Consider the following 18,430-nt stretch of genomic DNA (forward strand, 5'->3'; position numbering starts at 1 on the left):
ACCGAATATCATCGAAATTTTCTTCCGCTGTCCGAGAAATGCATGTCGGACAGGCTCTACGTGCATCTTTGACTGTAGACGGCGCGACATAATCCCCGGACTGCCCTTGATGTCGAACACTGAAATGTTTGAGCGCGGGAATGGGAAGGATGCCTGACCCATTACTCTGGATATGTCTCTAGACGCACTGCTGACTGTCGCCAATCCCTGTGTAATAGCTCATCACCCTGTGTATGAAATGGCAGCCGTCTAAGGGAGCCCAACCTCATGACTGAGTCGTTTAGAGGCGCTGAGCTCCAGACGCTTGGTTGGGGAGAAATTCCGCCGAGATGGTCTCCATCTAGACTAGCAGCTCGATGCCCCAAGGCTGTGGCACAACCTTGAAGTGCGGATTTCAGGGAGATGCTGGAAATTCGGTGGTGCGTCTTTCGACCCCTTTCCCGGTGATGGCGGTACTGAGGAGCTGAAGAACTGCCTTACTTCTAGATGTACTGCATGACTCCAGTCGGTGATCCTTTATGATGGTCTGAACATATTAGTGAAGTACCATGGCCATCCATCAGATTGGACCACGGCCCCTTTTCTGAGCGGTGTCCGTAATATGTTCTTGTGACGGCAGGGTAGGTTAACGGCGTTCACCAGCAGAACGATGATACTGCTGGAGATTTGCCTGATGTGTAAGCTGCCAGTCTTCAGAGACCTCGGTGGGTGTCTGCGTGGACGAATTCAGCCACTGTTGTGCCGCTGGAATGTAAGGTACTGAGAGCCTCGAAACGGCCAGACCGCACGATCATTTATATACTTTGCTGCATCTGTCTTGAACAGGATCTGGGGTATGGAGCAGCCGACGCCCGCACGTCTGATTCATCTTCGTGCTAGTAAGTGCCTGGAGATGTCACTGGGAGTTGGGTCTTTCGCCTATTGGCCAGGTTTGGCGACCGCTCGAGTTGCTTGCGTGACGGTGGAAGGCAGACAACTGATAACCTTCCCCTGGAGTCGGCGCTGCCGATTGGAGCCACGCTCCCGGTCAGCGTATGAGGATGGTTAGGCAGGTCATCGCCCATTGTAGAGGCATCTTGCAAGGCTGCAACGTAGAAGAGGGTCTTGTCGGGTAATAAGGGAGACCGCTGCCGCCTCCTGTTGGGCTGAAGCCACCAAAACCACCCTCCCGGCCAGCTGAGAGGTCGCCCAGAGATCGGCCAGTTCCTCCAGCCAATCCGTCGATCAGCTCCATGAGACACACTTGTTCAGCTTCGGTTGGCGCTGTGTCCGCAGGCACTTCCAGCACAGCGAACGAATGGACACACTGTATTCAACAAAAAAAAAATGCAGGAAAAGTTATTTATACCACAGCCTATGCAAGACTGCGCCTGCGCACTGCAGCTCCTACGAACAGTACTTTGACTTCTGGGCTCGCTAGATCTGTACGAAGAGTATTTAAGCTTGCAGACCTTTAGCGTTTACGGTCTTCGTTGATCGAATTCGCCGATCATCAACACACATTGCAATGATTGCACTCACTGCTATCTTCATAAACATTCTAATCCTGATGGTCGTAGGTATCACGGCCCATCACTCGGAGTCGTCACAAGTCAGCTTGGCGGCAGCTTACAACTCAGACCCTGCGATCAAAGATGGCTGGGCACGCTATATCATCTGGCAGCACCCAAACCGGACCATCATGCTTCAGTCCCGCGATGGTAGCGAGGGGACTCCTGGTCTGATCACGGTCGAGCGGAGTATAACGCCCAAAAAAAACTCCCCTCTTGCGGCTGTTTACAGTCGGCAGGATAACGGCAAGGGTGGTCGGGTATGAACCCCAGATTCTCTTTTTATGTTTGCTCAGTTTCCCTTGTTTGCGTCAAGTTCTCATCCACGGCTTAGGAGATTGCAATATCCTACCTCAGCGATAAGAACGCCATTGTAACCGTGATGTGCAATCACCGGGACAGCAAGTACTTCGACTGGACCACGACATCCACGGGATCTGAGTCGTCTTCCGGCCTTGCCATGGCCAGAACTAACACCACGCTTCGCCGATTCTTCCTCGACACGGACTGTTTTGTGGTGCAGGAGGTTGGTGGCGAAGTCAGCCGCCTAGGACCCATCGCAATGCCGAAGTCCCCGGTGGCAGCAACAGTTCCTCTGGGGACCAGTGATATCCACGTTTTCTTCCTGTCCGCGGATAAGGCCCTGAGTTCTATCACGTTCAATGGTAAAGTATGGATTGAAGGTACGGAAAAGAAACCCTCCGATTCCGTCGCTGAAGTGATTCATGCTGATTTGGCTCGCCATCAGAAATGCCTGCTATTGACGGCTTTGCCTCGGGGCCTGACATCAACTTCGCTGTAGCAGCCTGGTCCGACCCCTCCATTATCCGAGTCTTCTATATCGATGAGCACAAGGTCCCCGGTGAGTGGACCTTTGAAAACGGCGCCTGGGCAAATACAACTAGAAGTCTGGCTCAGCCACTTGTTAACGGAATCAAGGCTGGTTCCGCAGTTGCCGCCTCCCGCAGCGCCGACGGCACCGGGAGGTACTTGGAGTACTTCTACGCCACTGACGGCGGGCATATCAACTACCTGTCCAGAACCTTTGCCAGCGGGGACCCGTTTCAACTGGAGTTTGCCAGCTTCGAGACACAGAAGGGCAAGGGGCTTAGCGTGCATTCAATTATCGGGACTACTTCAGGCATTGTTTCTGGAGCTTTGGCTTTCATTGGTGTCTTCCTCGCCTATAGGTACAGAAACAGAAGGAGCAAGGACCCCGTGAAGGGTGTAACAAGCTCATCGTCTACTTCTATTCCCAACAGCGTACAGGAAGGCACCGCAGCAGAGAGCGCCATGCCTGTGGTACAAGGCAATCCCGAGTCAGTTTGTCAGAAAGATTGCGTTTCTAAATGATTTCGGTTATCTAGTGCTGGGATAGCCCAGAGCCCTGACTATGTTTCTTGGAGATAATACTGGAGCATCCAACCGACGCGACATAAACGAAGTTAAAGAACTTCTTGTACTGTTTGCGCTTACTTAGCTCTGAAGGCAGGCCAAAGGAATATAAAGTGCCGCACAAGAAGAGAGCAAGTGACCCGCAATCTTCACTTCGTCACTGCTGGACCTTCTCGAAAGTGAGTGGCCGTGTTAGTGGAGAACTGGAGACATAATACTAAACTTAATAAGACGTGTTCTCATGAGAAACGACAATGCATGAGTGAAGCCCCTAGAATGTCTGGCTTCGGTCGTTCCTGCTACGACACAATCATGCAGTTATTGAAGCTGCTTTCGCCATTGAAAGGCACAAGGAGCCCCAGATTGGCTTCTTCGTTCGGGTTCGATGTGTGAACGTCACTTCTTCGGGGTTCTGCTCAGCATTCGCTGCCGCCAACAGCGATTACGTTGTCCAGGTCGTCTAATGCTTCTGATCACGTGACTCTCCCTGTGCAACGTCAGGCTCAGGCTCCGACGAACGGCGATAGCGGGGCTGCGCCATATTATCACAGTGTCCACCTCGACCCAGGCTCGACAAGAAATGACCGAAAACTCACGGTTGCGTGATGGCGAAGGATTCTTAGGCGGTTCGCCCGGTCGATCCAGGCTGTTTGGTCAGGAGGCATGATATTGGCATTGCAGATGTCGTTCGTATCTGATTAACAGGCTGGTCACGTCTGACGCTGGCTGCACGTGCTCCATTCGGTTGCTTTCAGTTTCTCTCTCACATATCAAACTCTTAAGACCAACGCAAGTTCAGCGACTGTTTTGCAAGTTATCAACCACTTGAATAACTAGAGATGTGCTAGTAAAACGAGCTCGGTCGGTTCGGGACATATGGGCTTGTCACCGTGGGCTAGTCACCCTATGGACGTCCACCCTCTGCGTTCGGCTCGGGCACGCATTTCTCTTGCTAAGGCGTGCCCGGTTCCGTCTTTCGAGGGGCAATCAGGTCAGGGACTGGAGGGACTCGGACTAGGTAGGCGGACTCGATCGCATCAGGTGGGGCAGGGGCGTATCTGTGGGTGAGCCATGAAGGAAGGAACGAACCTTGGCTCCAGTCTCGAGCAGCTGCTGGGCTAATAGGCTTCTAAGATCGAGGCCTTGTGCGTCGAGGTGGGCGACTGGACTGGGCTGGAGGTGGGATGTTTTTCTGCAGCGAGACTACCCCTCCCCCGCTTCGCATCACCTCACCTCACCTCCGTGTGTGCCCAGCGCAGCACAATGCGCCTTTTCTTGTCAGTCGCCAATCAGAGCGCTGGTCAGTGAAGCTATCAGGCCAACAGATGTGCTATGGAGCTGCACACTCTACGTACGCTCAACGCCTGGCGCTTTGCCTGCAGTGTAGGTACGTAGTATGCACTATGCAGTGGCTCTGAGAGACCCCTCCTCTCCTGTCGGTCCCAGCGCCTCTAGTAGTCCTCAGGCCCGCCCCAATTTCGAAGATGCACTGGGCGCTTTAAATCACCCCGCCGGCATCTTTTTTTCTGTCCCTTCCCTTCTTCCTCCTCTCTCATCCTCCTCAACCCTTTCCTAACCCGTCAATTCGTCTTCTACCGGGTGGAATTATCTTTTCCTTGTCTTTCACAGGTTCTGCCGTCTTGAGTACGAGAACCTTTCTCTCCCAGATAAGTACGTCTCATCGCAGGTGCCCTTGTCCTTGACGCCGCTTTCGCTACCCCTCTACCTGATCCAAAAAAACTCTAAACTTAACTCACCTTCAATGGCTGTTTTCTGACTCTATCCCCAGCCCCATCTCTCGACCGATCCGCTGCACGTATCTGACCCAGCCGGCAAGATGGTTCAGTCCGCCATTCTCGGTTTCCCCCGCATGGGTGAGCTCCGTGACCTGAAGAAGGCCACCGAGGCTTGTGAGTGCTCCGTTTTCGGATTGTCTTGACCGCCGAATTGCTGACTAGCCGAAGACTGGGGCGGAAAGATCTCCAAGTCTGACCTTCTCACCGAGGCCAAGCGCTTGCGTCTGGCGCACTGGAAGATCCAGCAGGCTGCTGGTGTCGACAGCATCCCCAGCGGCGACTTTGCCCTCTACGACCACGTCCTCAACCACATCCAGGACTTTGGCGTAAGAACCTCTCACCAACATTTACCGAACGTGTTGCTAACGTTGCTCTACAGGCGGTTCCTCCTCGCTACACCAAGGATGGCCTCGACACCGTCGACCAGTACTTTGCCATGGGCCGTGGCCACCAGAAGGACGGCATTGACGTTCCTTCGCTGGAAATGGTCAAGTGGTTCGACTCGAACTACCACTACGTCAAGCCTACCTTCCAGGACAACCAGACCTTCAGCCTTGCCGAGACCCCCAAGGTTGTCTCCGATTTCCTTGAGGCTAAGGAGGCCGGTATCAAGACCCGCCCTGTCATTGTTGGTCCTGTGACCTTCCTCCACCTCGGCAAGGCCGACCGTGAGCAGTCTGTCGACCCCATTGACCTTCTCGAGAAGCTTCTGCCCGTCTACGAGCAGCTCCTCGCCAAGCTCAAGGAGGCTGGCGCCGAAACCGTCCAGATTGACGAGCCCGTCCTTGTCTTTGACTTGCCCGCCAAGAGCAAGAACGCCTTCAAGCCTGCCTACGAGAAGTTCGCCAGCCTGGGTGCCAAGATCCCCAACCTGGTGCTGACCACCTACTTTGGCGATATCGTCCACAACCTTGAGGCCCTGCCCAAGGATATCTACGGTGTCCACGTCGACCTCGTCCGCAACCCTGAGCAGCTTGACACCGTTGTCGGTGCTCTTGGCCCCAAGACCGTCCTCTCTGCTGGTGTTGTCGACGGCCGCAACATCTGGAAGACCAACTTCAAGCGCGCCATTGAGACAGTCGAGGCTGCCATCCAAAAGCTTGGCAAGGACCGCGTGATCGCCGCCACCTCTAGCTCGCTCCTCCACACTCCTCACACACTCGCCAGCGAGAAGAAGCTCGACCCCGAGATTGCCGATTGGTTCTCCTTCGCCTCGGAGAAGGCTGTTGAGATCGCCATCATTGCCAAGGCTGTCACCGAGGGCCCTGCTGCCGTCCGCGAGCAGCTTGAGGCCAACGCCAAGTCCATGCAGGCCCGTGCTACCTCCAGCCGCACCAACGACCCCAAGGTCAAGGAGCGCCAGTCCAAGATCACCGAGCAGGACTACAAGCGCAAGAACGAGTTCCCTGCCCGTATCGAGCAGCAGCAGAAGAAGCTCAACCTCCCTCTTTTCCCCACCACCACCATTGGTTCTTTCCCCCAGACCAAGGAGATCCGCGGCTACCGCAACAAGCTCACTAAGGGTGAGATCACTGCGGAGCAGTACGACAAGTACATCGAGAAGGAGATCCAGGACAACGTCAAGATCCAGGAAGAGCTTGGCCTCGATGTCTTCGTCCACGGCGAGCCCGAGCGTAACGACATGGTTCAGTTCTTCGGTGAGCGCCTTGACGGTTATGCCTTCACCACCCACGCCTGGGTTCAGAGCTACGGTTCCCGCTGCGTCCGTCCCCCAATCATTGTTGGTGACATCTCGCGTCCCGCTCCCATGACCGTAAAGGAGTCCAAGTACGCTGTGTCAGTCTCCAGCAAGCCCATGAAGGGTATGCTGACTGGTCCTGTCACCTGTTTGCGCTGGTCTTTCCCCCGTGACGACGTTCACCAGTCCGTCCAGGCCGAGCAGCTCGGTCTCGCTCTCCGCGACGAGGTTATTGACCTCGAGAAGGCTGGCATCGACGTCATCCAGATTGACGAGCCTGCTCTCCGTGAGGGTCTCCCTCTCCGCTCCGGTGAGGAGCGAACCAAGTACCTCGACTGGGCTGTCAAGGCTTTCCGTCTCAGTGCCTCGGGTGTTGAGGATGCCACCCAGATCCACTCCCACTTCTGCTACTCGGAGTTCCAGGACTTCTTCTACGCTATTGCTGCCCTCGATGCCGATGTTCTGTCAATCGAGAACTCCAAGTCCGACGCCAAGCTCCTCAAGGTCTTCGTCGACGAGGCTTACCCCCGCCACATTGGCCCCGGTGTCTACGACATCCACTCGCCCCGTGTCCCCAGCGAGCAGGAGATCAAGGACCGCATCGCTGAGATGCTTCAGCACCTCAAGCCTGAGCAGCTCTGGATCGACCCTGACTGCGGCCTGAAGACCCGCCAGTGGAAGGAGACGAAGGAGGCCTTGATCAACATGGTCAACGCTGCCAAGGCCTTCCGTGCCCAATACGCCAAATAAGTGTGCTGTCACACGTGCATAGGGGACGTTGAAGAAAGAGAAACGACTGTGACAATTAGTGTGCAATTTGACAGCAGCTGCCTCAACGGCGGCTACGATTTCAACATCGGCGTTTGGGCCAAGGAAGGGGATTGAATATTCAGCAAAGCATGCAAAAAGTTTAGCCTGTGGTCAAAGGATGCGGCCAGGCTTGCATTCAACATAGATGATTAATGATGAACATATTAAGTATTTCAGATCCAGTTCCAGAATCACCAAGATTGCAACTTTCCACAACAGTCGACCAGGCTATTCCACCTTGTGATCACGAACCAAAGGGGGATCACCAATTACTCAGTTCTGTAGCAGTTGCGCAGTGGTGAACTAGGGGTCCTTAGGCGGCACGCGGTTGATATACACGTATCACGACAGCCTTGTTGCAGGCCCGGGAGTGCTCCATGATATTAATGACATGGTTCGCCTTTGGACAATTGTTAATAACGGAGTGTGAGGAAAATCGGGGCAGGCCCGAGGATTCAAAACGAGGATTCAAAGGTAAAGAAGGTCACGTGTTCTCGCGTATCCCTCTCCTCCTGTTGATACCGCGGTCGCGTACGACACCGTTCTTATCACGACACACGTATAACCCACCTCTACGTTAAAGCACTTGCTCCATCTTAGGGCTTCATTTTGCTATGGCACCCCTTGTTATAGCTGACTCAGATGACGAGGATGACCTCGTGTATGCACCTGAAACACATAGCTCGCCTCAACAATCGAATTGTGGTGATGAGGCGCACTCCTCGGGCTATGTGAGCCTCATGGGCCCAGTGGAAACACCAGGCTCGCGTAACGCCTCAGATCGGCGCGACAATATGGTGCAGACTGGTCAGCGAAACACCCACCGGTACTCTCCCATGTCAACCGATCCGCTTCATGCGCAAACGAGCATTGGTGGAAATGCTCGCCACATTCAACAAACCCCCAGACCACATGGCATGAGGATCGCTGCTCCCCATGGACTGAGCGACTATTCACTGCAGATGCCCAGTAGTCCGCCTAGGTCCAACGGGTCAACTGAGTTTGATGAAGGCGACAGAGCAAAGAAGAGGAGAAAGGTTGGTATGCTCCCTTCTTTCGCCGACGATGACGAAATGAGCCTGGTGGAGTTGCCCGGGAAAGAAAACATCGACAAAAGAACACAAAAGCAATCATCGCTCGCCATGCCGCCCCCAACGCTGCCCGATGTCCAGACCAGTCTGATGGTCGAGCAAGCTAGACTGTACGGCAATGAAAAGAACGGCGGTTCTTCGGGGACAAATTCTGCCACCGATCATCTTAGCCAGGATCAGGGGCCCCAGGTTGCGCCATGTGCCTTGATACGGTCAAGCGGCTCTGCTACGAACATCAACACGCAGAGAAGTGAGATGCCTTTCCCACCGAGTTTTGAGATACCTTTCCCTCCGAGCATGCCATCACCGGCTCCGTCTCAGCATCTTCAAACAGAACCAGCCGAAATGACCAGCGGTACAAGGGGTGATCGGGATGCTTCTCCGAAGAAGAGTCCAAGCGTTGAGCACTGTCCATGTCCTTTGGCAGAAGAAAGCAACTCGCAGGTTGCTCCCAATGAGACAAACGCCATTCAGAAACCACTCAGTCAAGTTGAAGCTCTGCCTCTCGTGGGCGAGAACCAGGCAATACAGAATAACGCTGCCCCCGTCATCAATAATGGCTCTGATGAAGAGTTTGTGGAACAACCGGCTAGACCGAAGAAGCAGCGCGGTCGACCAAGAAAAACTGCTGCTCCTGATGTATCACGGGCGGAAGCTGGAGCTGCCATGGCAACGGATCCCGCCGATCCGCCCCAGACCGCAAGCAGTAAGAAGTTAACAAAACCAAAGAAGAAACGAGGCAGGCCGAAGAAATCGGGTCGCCAGGACACTAAGGCAGAGCGGGCTGCAGCGGATGTTCCCGTCATCGGTGATCCTGCTCCGGAACTTAACGCAGCATTCCATGAGAAGCCGGAGTTTGAGCATCACACTGCAACTGAGCACGTGGATGCGGGCACGGTGGCTCCGGCCAATCCAGACGTACAAGGTGCTACCAAAGAAGCTGTCGCACCACGCAATGACCTGGAGAATAAAGATGCAGACATCAAAGACAAAAGCCTCTTAGATGCCGAGGTCAAACGCATGACGCCCCAGAAGCAGGAGACCCCCCAGGAAAAGAAAGAGGCTGCCAGAGCGAAGCCAGTACCTGGCCCTCAGAGCACAGGGAAACCGATCTACAGAGTTGGACTGAGCAAGCGGTCAAGGATAGCTCCTCTGTTGAAAGTTGTGCGAAAGGAGTGAATGCCGATCCTCCTACTTGGATACACGAATAGAGAATGAAGCTTTTGGTGTCGCGGGCGTCCGACACTGGCAACTTATGCTCATCAAAATCATACATGGGTCGCGAAGACGCAGCAATTCCAGTTGTTCCGCACATACAAGCTGACTCCTTTTATGGGCGGATGCTCACGCGCGAAGCAGCAATGCTACCTCAGGCCATCAATACGACTGGGGCTGAAGGCAACCACGGCTTTCATGCGCCAGCCAAGGTTGTCGGCAGGCAAGCAGACCGCCTTCGCCAAGCATAAGGTTTGGCGTATCACTGAATTGGTACCGGAGACAACCCAAGACAGGCGCCGATCTCAGTGACCCGGTCCGAGCATGTCATATGGGACGATGACAAATATGCGGCTGTCAACAGCCGGGTTCACTGGTTGGAAACAAGAGAAGGAGAGCGCATGGGAGCCTCCGCGACATCGCTACGATACGAAGGCACGGCGTGACAGAGTGTCGTTGCTAGGTTAATTATTGACTTCGCAGTAGCCTGGTATATTCAATGGCTCGACTCGGAGCCTCTGTTGTGGAACGCCCCCTACCTACCCTGCACAAGAGCAGACAGACAGGGTCTGGAAATTGGCAAAGTCGGTAGACCCCGCACTAGGCGCTTTCGGGAAGAGGGGCAGCGCTGGTCAGAGTGACCGATGCCGGGCAAGTGCAGACGAGAAGAGCCACCGGTCTGGGCAACTTGGAAGCCATCCTGACTCTTAAAAAAGCGCGCTATTATTGTCGCTGGCTGAGGTGGCTGCTGTTGGATCGGAAGCAGAATTTGCAGCCGCTCCAATTCACACTCGCTTTGCTAGACACGGTCGAGACCTACCTGTGAAATAGTTCCGTCTGGTTACGGTGGTTTCCGTTGGTGATTCCTCAGGTACGTCTCAGAGAGGCCGAGAAAAGTGCGTGTCTGGCTGTCAGAGCTACTCCATAGTCCGTACACCGCGCCTTGCCTTGCCTACCTTACCTTGCCATACTTATTTTGCACCCTTGTTGGTACTCCCTCCACGTCAACCCACCGCCGGCCTATACTTACCACATACCTACCTAGCTCTTTGAGAGCCCTGGCGATTTTGCGTCTCTTTTCTGGTCGTGTCTGACAGCCTTCCACAGTTCACTGCCTGCGCCGGCCCACAACTACTCGACGGCTCCGAAACCGCTGCGAAGCAAACGCAGCAACCTCGCAGGAAGAGCCATGGCTTCCAACGGCGTTGATCAGAACGGCTCTGCAAGCAGTCACACCCCGTCGCAGCGGTACTTGAGCACTCGAGGCGAGGACGAGGGTGTAAGTACCATCCTTGCGCATCTCTCCTTTAACACATTGTCTGATCAATTGATGCTATTCAGTTCTCTTTCGAGGAAGTCGTCCTCAAAGGTCTGGCCAACGATGGCGGTCTCTACATCCCCGAGTCGATCCCCACACCGCAATCATGGGAAAGCTGGAAGGATCTCAGTTTCCCGGAACTGGCCTACGAGATTCTCTCCCTTTACATCTCCCCTTCGGAGATCCCTCCAGCGGACCTGAAAGATATCATCGATCGCAGTTACTCCACCTTCCGATCCCCCCAGACCACGCCTCTGGTTCATCTCCACGACGACCTCTACCTTCTCGAACTATTCCACGGCCCAACTTTCGCGTTCAAAGATGTCGCACTCCAGTTTCTTGGCAACCTCTTCGAGTACTTTCTGGTGAGGAAGAACCAAGGAAAGACTGGCCGTGGTAAGAAAAAAGGAGTACACAGCACGTGGCGTAGCTTAGCTGACAGGTAGCAGAGCGTCATCATCTTACTGTCGTTGGCGCAACGAGCGGTGACACCGGATCGGCTGCCATCTACGGTCTCCGAGGCAAGAAGGATGTTTCTGTGTTCATATTGCACCCCAAGGGTCGCGTCAGCCCGATCCAGGAGGCACAGATGACCACTGTTCTTGACAACAATGTGCACAATCTTGCCGTGACAGGAACCTTTGATGATTGCCAGGTAAGTTGCTGTTCCCTATCAAACGCATTTCGTACGCTCACCAGATGCAGGACATTGTGAAAGCACTCTTTGCCGATAAAGACGCCAACGAGAACTTGAACCTAGGTGCCGTCAATTCCATCAACTGGGCCCGTATCCTCGCACAAATCGTCTACTACTTCCACTCGTACTTTTCACTTGCCAAGAAGTCCTCTACCTTCAAGGTGGGCGACAAGGTTCGCTTCGTCGTGCCAACAGGTAACTTTGGCGACGTTCTTGCTGGCTACTTTGCCCTGCGCATGGGCCTCCCCATAGAAAAGTTGGTCATCTCTACGAACGAAAATGACATTCTGGATCGCTTCTGGAAGACTGGGAAATACGAGAAGAAGAAGGCTCGCGGGGCAGACGCTGTGGGTGGGCTTGCTGTGGACGGCGCAATGGCCCATCCTGATGGTGTCAAGGAGACTTTGAGCCCGGCCATGGACATTCTCGTCTCCAGCAACTTTGAGCGACTGCTGTGGTTCTTGGCGTATGAGTTTGCCAAGACTGCCAATATGGATGACCAATGGAACAAGAGACAGGCCGGCCAGGAAGTCAGCAAGTGGCTGAAAGAGCTCAAGGCAACAGGCGCATTTGGCCCTGTGTACCAGGATGTTCTCAAGACGGCCAAGCGCGACTTTGACAGCGAGCGTGTCACTGACCCAGAGACCATTGAGACCATCCAGAACACCTTCAAGGATATCGGATATGTGCTTGATCCGCACACTTCGGTCGGTGTTACGGCTGCCCACCGCTCTTTGGATTCGGAGGACGGCAAGGCCCACCCCCATATTGCCTTATCCACGGCGCATCCAGCCAAGTTCTCGGGGGCTGTTGATATGGCTCTACGTGGTGAAGAGGGGTTCAATTTTGAGAAGAACGTCCTGCCAAAAGAGTTTGTTGGTTTGGAGCAGAGGGAGAAGCGTGTGACCGACTCGGAGAATGATTGGGCCAAGGTTCGCGAGCTGGTCAAGCTGCAGGTCGAGCAGGAGCTCAAAGAGAGTAATTAGACGCTCAAGAGGCGAGTTGCTCGAGCACAGAACAAAATGATTGAAAATCTACATCTTTGTCCTGTATGTGTTTGGGTCTGTGAGTTTCCTCTTGTAATATCTCGCCAACAAGGCTCTTGTTGAGATCTCGGCAAGGCAGAGCACACTTGCAATGAAGACGTGGTCCACGTTGTGTTTTCAATGATGCCTTGGCTCTGCTCCCGGCATGCATAGTCTGAGTGCCAACTCGCATCACTGCAAGGTTACTTATGGTAGTACGACAGTACCATCCGTCATATTAACAAAACGCCCCCTTTGTATTTGTTGCTTATGGGAAAAGAAGCGTCGATCACTCGTGTGCAAGCAATGTGTCCTCTGCATACGACAGCACCAGCAAGCCCTGCGGCTGTGAATGTAAGCATCAAGGAACAAGCCTCGCTTTCGTGAAGCTATCACTGTCAAATGATGTGCATCCCGATTGTTGCTGGAGTGGTTTGAAGGGTATCACGAGACGAAATTGCTCAATGATTGATATATTTCTCATCTAGATTGTCGAGATAATTCGCCCTAGAGAAGCAAAACCATCCGAAATAGCTGCCCGATGATGCACAAAGCAGTGGTTTCCGAGTGTTTATGACGTCTGCAGTCTTGTTTGTATGCAACGGGGGCTCGCCTGAGATATTCTCAAACGCGGAATGAGGCAGCTGCCAGCACCCATCGGCTCCAGCCATCCAAATAATCAAAAAGATCTGTTGGACAAGACCCGCACGCGTGATGATAGTTACGCCACGGGCTTGCTGGATGAATCAAATGATTCTAGCAAACAATAGAAAGTCCACATTGGCAGGTTGTTTGGCGGGCTTCAATCACTCGCCTGGCTTCACAGGGAACGGGTATAAAGGCATGCTCTCCCCCCTACACCACACACCCCTTTTTCTTCTTTTTCTTCTTCTCTCCTCAGAACACTTCAAAACCTTCACACAACACCACAGACTCTTTGCACAAACGCACCAACTTGCCCACTTCACAACAGCTCCTACACAACCCATCTACGCTCTCAACATGTCTGGCAACAACCAGAACGACAAGGCCAACCCCATGGGTCAGGAGGACAAGTTCCGTATCATGTCGGCCAACGTGAGTGAGTTGGCTACAGTCCAGTTTGACTTGATGCTAACTTTGCCAGGCCAAGCAGCTGAACGACCCCGGTTTCGCTGGCCGCGCCCAGTCCGCGGCTGACAAGAACCAGCATGCTCAGAACATGCAGGCTAAGGCTCAGCAGTCTGGCAACAAGCAAAAGTAATTCACGGGGGACAGCAGACTGGAACTCAACATCTGGACGTGGATGTGGAAAGGACAGGTAGTCTGCCATTGTGAGGCTTGCAGTGTCGTTGGCTCAGTGCACGGGGTCGACAACGCGATTTCTCAGGCCCCCCCTTTACCCCTTTTCTGGTCGCTTTAGGACGATGAATACGAATTGATTTGATACGCCAAAAACTAAAATTGATGTGCGTGTTCATTGATTGATGCAAAGTAAGATCCGCGCCCCCTGACCAATCCCTAAACCTTCAGAGTGCATTTGCCAAACCATGCCCCTGGGTATCCCGTCCGGCCAAATAAACGCCATTAAACACATTCACCAGAGTGCCATGTTTCCCCCTGGTTCAGCATTGTTCCTAGGTACAGGTAAGAGAAATAACAGTCCATCAGTGCTACCCCTGGCAGCCTGGGGCACTTTCAGGAGGCGATATCGTTATCCATTGTCTTGATATGCTTCTTGATGAACTCGAATGACGAGAAGAAAATGGCATTGACGACACAGGAGCGGCTCATGGATACTCCCAAGCCGCGATACATGTGACCTTTGAAGAATTCGATCCTCGGTGCCGGTACCTTCTCACCTTTCGAATACAAGAGGGCGTTGCGTTGGTAGATGCTTTTTGCGGAGTCAATTGGGTCTGTGGTAGTTATCAGCACCTCTGGGAGCCATTACAGGCAGCGATCCAGAACTCACAGATCATGGCCCATGATACGAGCCCACATAAGCCACCCGCTGCCACAACTGCCACACGGTTCGTGTTAGGATCGTTTCCCCCGAATGTTGTGATGAGCTGTTTGGAGCTTTCGTAGACCATGAAGTAGATGGACGTCCCCAGAGTATCACGTACTATTTGTCCTCGTGTCAGCGAATTGACTTGCCTAGCGTGATCTTTGTATAAACCCACAGAGATGAAGCCTGAAGCCCGTGTAGAGCCCCCATGGTCCACGGTGCTTCATTATGTTGCGCATAGTCCGAAAGGTGCCCTTGTTTTGATAACTAGCGGCAACCGCCCGGCTTCGCGGGCAGGTGCCTGCTCGATCCGCCAAGAGGACAGAGACCTGAGCACTTAACTTTGTCAACTCGAAAGGGCAGGCTAAGAATGTAATGGCCGATCCAGCTGTTGCGCCGGCAGCACCAAAGCATCCAATCGAGTAGAGGTTCGGGTATGTGCCAGGCTTGTTGACGTGGCGTAGAATATCGTAATTCAGATTCCTTTTCACCCAGGCGGCATATGAATGCTTTGCGCGTTGGTACAGAGAGAAGGAGACGGTTCGAACAAGAGTAACGCTAGCCATCGGGGCTGCCACGCCTACTTGAGGTTAACAACCACACCGCGTGCGATCTCCCACGGTCACCTACCTCGAAAGAATCCACCAAGTTTCTCCGTATTGTAGGTGTGTCGTACGCAATCTAGGAAACCCCGATACTGGTATGTCTGCATTCGGGTCTTTACGCTGTCCAGCGGAAACGCAGCGAGCGTCGAAAAAACGCTCGACGTGCTAGCAGCTATCTCGGTTCGGTATCTCTTGACAAAAGGTTCGGAAGCCGTGCCGCTTGGCGCGTCGTGCTGACGACGGTCTTTCTGGGCCCCTCCGGCTCCCGAGTCGGAACGAGGCATGACGACTGAGGCTGCGAGGTCGAATGGGACATTTTGTTGACCAGCAATTTTGGCCTCAATGGTCATGCTGCAATCGCGCGAGGCCTGGCAAGGGCGGGCAGACTGGCGAGGATGCGCGATGACCCTCAGTCGCCCTGTCCCTTGGGCGGGGACGGCGAGAGCTGAACTGCCTCGACCAAGACCCTGTACAAGTCTTGGAACTCTGGCGCGAGTCTGTTGGTGTTGCCCGCAGCTTTAACAGTTGGATGAGGCTTGACGTTAGGCAGCTGCGAATCGTGACTCTATCCGTGACGTCGGCTCGAAGGGTCGATCGGGAATGCGTCAACGGCGCAGTGGGGCATCAGCAAGAGTCAAGATGTTTCTTTGTCCACAGTTGTAAAGGCGGGGATGGAAGACGCCTTGCTGAGTTGATCTAGACGAAACGAAGATGGAGAAGTGTGTTTTGGCAGCAGGCGTGCATGTGCTCGTCACGTCGTAGATCGGTCGAGAGTTGATGGTGGGATGCAGGCTCAGAGGGCCTGGAATGGAATTGATTACAGACGCCGGAAAGGCCTCGAGCGACCTCGATGGAGTTGGCAGCGCTGAGATGCGATGGGAAGCCATGCACAGCAGGGCAATGTGCAAGCTACTCACTTACCTCCTAAGTCGACCATCCATCCAAAGGCAAACGGAGAAGGGTCGTGATACTGTGGTAATGTGATGACACGCCGTTGAGCGGTTCATCTGTTGGAGACGGGATGGCAGTCGTCAGGGCCGTGATTGGCTGATCCGGATCCAGCAGTTGGCCTAGCCAGGCAGCTGTTCGCTACGGAAGGCACTCTGGACACCGGCATCTGCTCCACTCGGTGGCGTCCCCCAGCCAATTATCGATAGCAGGGGAATTGCATCCCTCAGCAAACAGAGTGCGGGGGTCTGCTATGCCCGTCTAAGTGAGTCTCTACTGCGGCTGTGGCGCGTAATAAAGTTCGGAATATCGGTGCTACAAAGTGTAAGAGCAGATTCCCAGCTCAACGTTCGCAGGTGGCTACTAGGTATTATGAGAAGCACGCTCAGCCAGGTCTGGAGACACAGTGCAGGATAGTTTATCGAAGCAGCTGCGCATGATTGCATCACTCGATAGAGGACTTGGCCATACATGGGGAATGGAATGATCCGCATCTTGACATCTAAAACCCATGCAATCCTTAGACCTTGATCTCGTGCATATCGCTGGAACATGAGGCTGGCTATGATATTTACTTCCGCAGAGCCATTGAGTGTCGCTGAGAGGAACAATCAAGGTGGGTGTGTATTCAGGACAGGGCCACATGCCACGCTAGATACAGCACCGTACAAGCCGGGCTTGTAATCCCTGGCGACAGAGTGAATCATGTCTCCCCGGGCCCTGCCAGCGAAGCGTCCTCTGGGGCTTTTGGCTGATAGTGCTCGGACCTGCCTTGCTCGCAGCATCCTTTCGCAGTAGGCGTTATGATCGGAAATGTGCTAAACGAGTGGCTGTACGTTTCATGATGCAGATGCAGATGCCGACGCCTCACCTGAAGCCTCTTTGCCAGCGTCTTCTGCCGGTGCCTCGGCCTCGAGTGAAGGATCAACGGGCGGCGGCGCGCTTCCATTGAATGAAGACAGCATCCGGTCTTCTTCCTTCTTCGCCTGGATGGCTTCAGTTTCCTTGCGCATCCTCTCCAGGTTCCAGACATCGTCGTCAGCATCGTCGTCGGAGTCATCTTCATCACGCCATTTGCCGCTCTCGAACAAGTCACGACCAGTCGTTTCCTTGGCTTTCCTTGCTTGCTCCTCTGCAGCTTTCTTGTCCAGCCGTTCCTTCTTCCACTTGGCGAAGCTCTCCGGTGTGACCGGCGTGAGCGTGCCAGTGAGCTTGTGACGCTCAGACTCCAGAAAGTCTTCGAGGGTGAGAGTCTTGAGTGGCGACTTGTCCAGAAGCGCCTTCTCAGCCGCACGTTGTTCTTTCGTTTTCAATACGAAGCTGGGTCACGTTAGCTTTGAAGCGATAATGTACGAACTTCGAAGAACTTACCCAGGTGGTAGTGCGTGCACATACATGCACTTGTCTCCTCCATTCGGACAAGTCCAAAACCAGCCGTACTTTCCATCCTCAATGGCTTGGATAAAGTACTTGCAGACCTTTTCCGTTGTCGTTCTCTGGTTGCCCTTCTTGGACAGGACCACCTTTCGAAGTTGATCTTCGTCCCAATCAGCAGACGTCTCGGCCTTCTTCTTCTCAGCCTCCGCTTCTCCTTCTCGCGCATCTGTGTACAAGTTCTTCTTCTCTGTCTTGCGCTCGATTGAAGTGTCGTGGGAGAACTTGCACTTCTTTCCCTTTTCACAGTTGCCCTTCTTGAAGAAGATGCAGACGACGGTCTTGGGGTCCGTGCCGAACGGCACTCTCTGAATTTGAGCTGCCTTGTTGAGTAGAAGCTCTGTCTCCCTTTTGGCATCTTCGGCTGCCTTCTTCTCCTTCTCGCGCTGGGCCCTGTCTGCAGCCTTCTTCTTCTCTTCGGCAGTACCACCAGCGGCCAAATTCTTGGTCATCTGCTGAATCTGCCTCTGTGCCTGCGCTCCCTTCTTGTTTTTCATTCCAAAAGTCCGGTCCTCAACCTGTTGTTTGGCGCCTGGCTTCTTGCCAGAGCCTTGCGTTTTGTCCTTTTTTGGTGCCATGGTGGGCTGCGGCGGGGTTCGAACGCTGTACAAAGGGAAGGCGATGTAGTTTAGAAAATGTAGATAACCCGCCGCAGATGAGTTTGATAATTTTATAAACAGGTGTTATGCTCGCTGGGGGTCGGATACGCTCGTTTTCTCGACGGCCGTGGGCGTTGAAACTTCTGTCTCTCGACGACTGGAGATGGTGGTGGGCAAAAGGCTTTGTCGCCAATGAGGTCACTGAAGGTCACGTGTGGTGATTCTCAGCACCACTGGCCCGCATCAAGTGGACCTTCA

The 18,430-nt window shown here is 53.8% G+C and overlaps 5 protein-coding genes across 5 annotated transcripts; 3 read left to right on the forward strand and 2 right to left on the reverse strand.

The window, feature by feature from the left end:
- Positions 1–1,681: 1,681 nt before the first annotated feature.
- J7T54_005384 (methionine synthase) lies at positions 1,682–7,190 on the forward strand (the record flags this gene model as incomplete). The annotated part of the gene is made up of 9 exons (XM_051507599.1): positions 1,682–1,810; positions 1,885–2,233; positions 2,299–2,721; positions 2,813–2,869; positions 3,264–3,325; positions 4,080–4,124; positions 4,735–4,855; positions 4,904–5,067; positions 5,121–7,190. The coding sequence occupies 9 exons, from the start codon at positions 1,682–1,684 to the stop codon at positions 7,188–7,190; spliced, it is 3,420 nt and encodes a 1,139-aa protein (XP_051361138.1).
- A 977-nt stretch (positions 7,191–8,167) lies between these two features.
- Positions 8,168–9,520, forward strand: J7T54_005385 (uncharacterized protein; the record flags this gene model as incomplete). Its single annotated transcript, XM_051507600.1, has 2 exons — positions 8,168–8,591; positions 8,769–9,520. 2 exons carry the CDS (start codon positions 8,168–8,170, stop codon positions 9,518–9,520), a joined length of 1,176 nt encoding a protein of 391 aa, XP_051361139.1.
- A 1,225-nt stretch (positions 9,521–10,745) lies between these two features.
- J7T54_005386 (Threonine synthase-like protein) lies at positions 10,746–12,557 on the forward strand (the record flags this gene model as incomplete). The annotated part of the gene is made up of 4 exons (XM_051507601.1): positions 10,746–10,835; positions 10,898–11,270; positions 11,324–11,529; positions 11,574–12,557. 4 exons carry the CDS (start codon positions 10,746–10,748, stop codon positions 12,555–12,557), a joined length of 1,653 nt encoding a protein of 550 aa, XP_051361140.1.
- A 1,716-nt stretch (positions 12,558–14,273) lies between these two features.
- On the reverse strand, positions 14,274–14,825 carry J7T54_005387 (putative mitochondrial carrier-like protein; the record flags this gene model as incomplete). The annotated part of the gene is made up of 3 exons (XM_051507602.1): positions 14,274–14,494; positions 14,551–14,703; positions 14,762–14,825. 3 exons carry the CDS (start codon positions 14,823–14,825, stop codon positions 14,274–14,276), a joined length of 438 nt encoding a protein of 145 aa, XP_051361141.1.
- A 2,153-nt stretch (positions 14,826–16,978) lies between these two features.
- J7T54_005388 (uncharacterized protein) lies at positions 16,979–18,151 on the reverse strand (the record flags this gene model as incomplete). Its single annotated transcript, XM_051507603.1, has 2 exons — positions 16,979–17,459; positions 17,535–18,151. 2 exons carry the CDS (start codon positions 18,149–18,151, stop codon positions 16,979–16,981), a joined length of 1,098 nt encoding a protein of 365 aa, XP_051361142.1.
- Positions 18,152–18,430: the final 279 nt, after the last annotated feature.

This window comes from Emericellopsis cladophorae (assembly GCF_022114955.1).
Source record: "Emericellopsis cladophorae strain MUM 19.33 chromosome Unknown NODE_34_length_249702_cov_121_792324, whole genome shotgun sequence".
In the NCBI taxonomy this organism is placed as follows: domain Eukaryota; kingdom Fungi; phylum Ascomycota; class Sordariomycetes; order Hypocreales; family Bionectriaceae; genus Emericellopsis; species Emericellopsis cladophorae.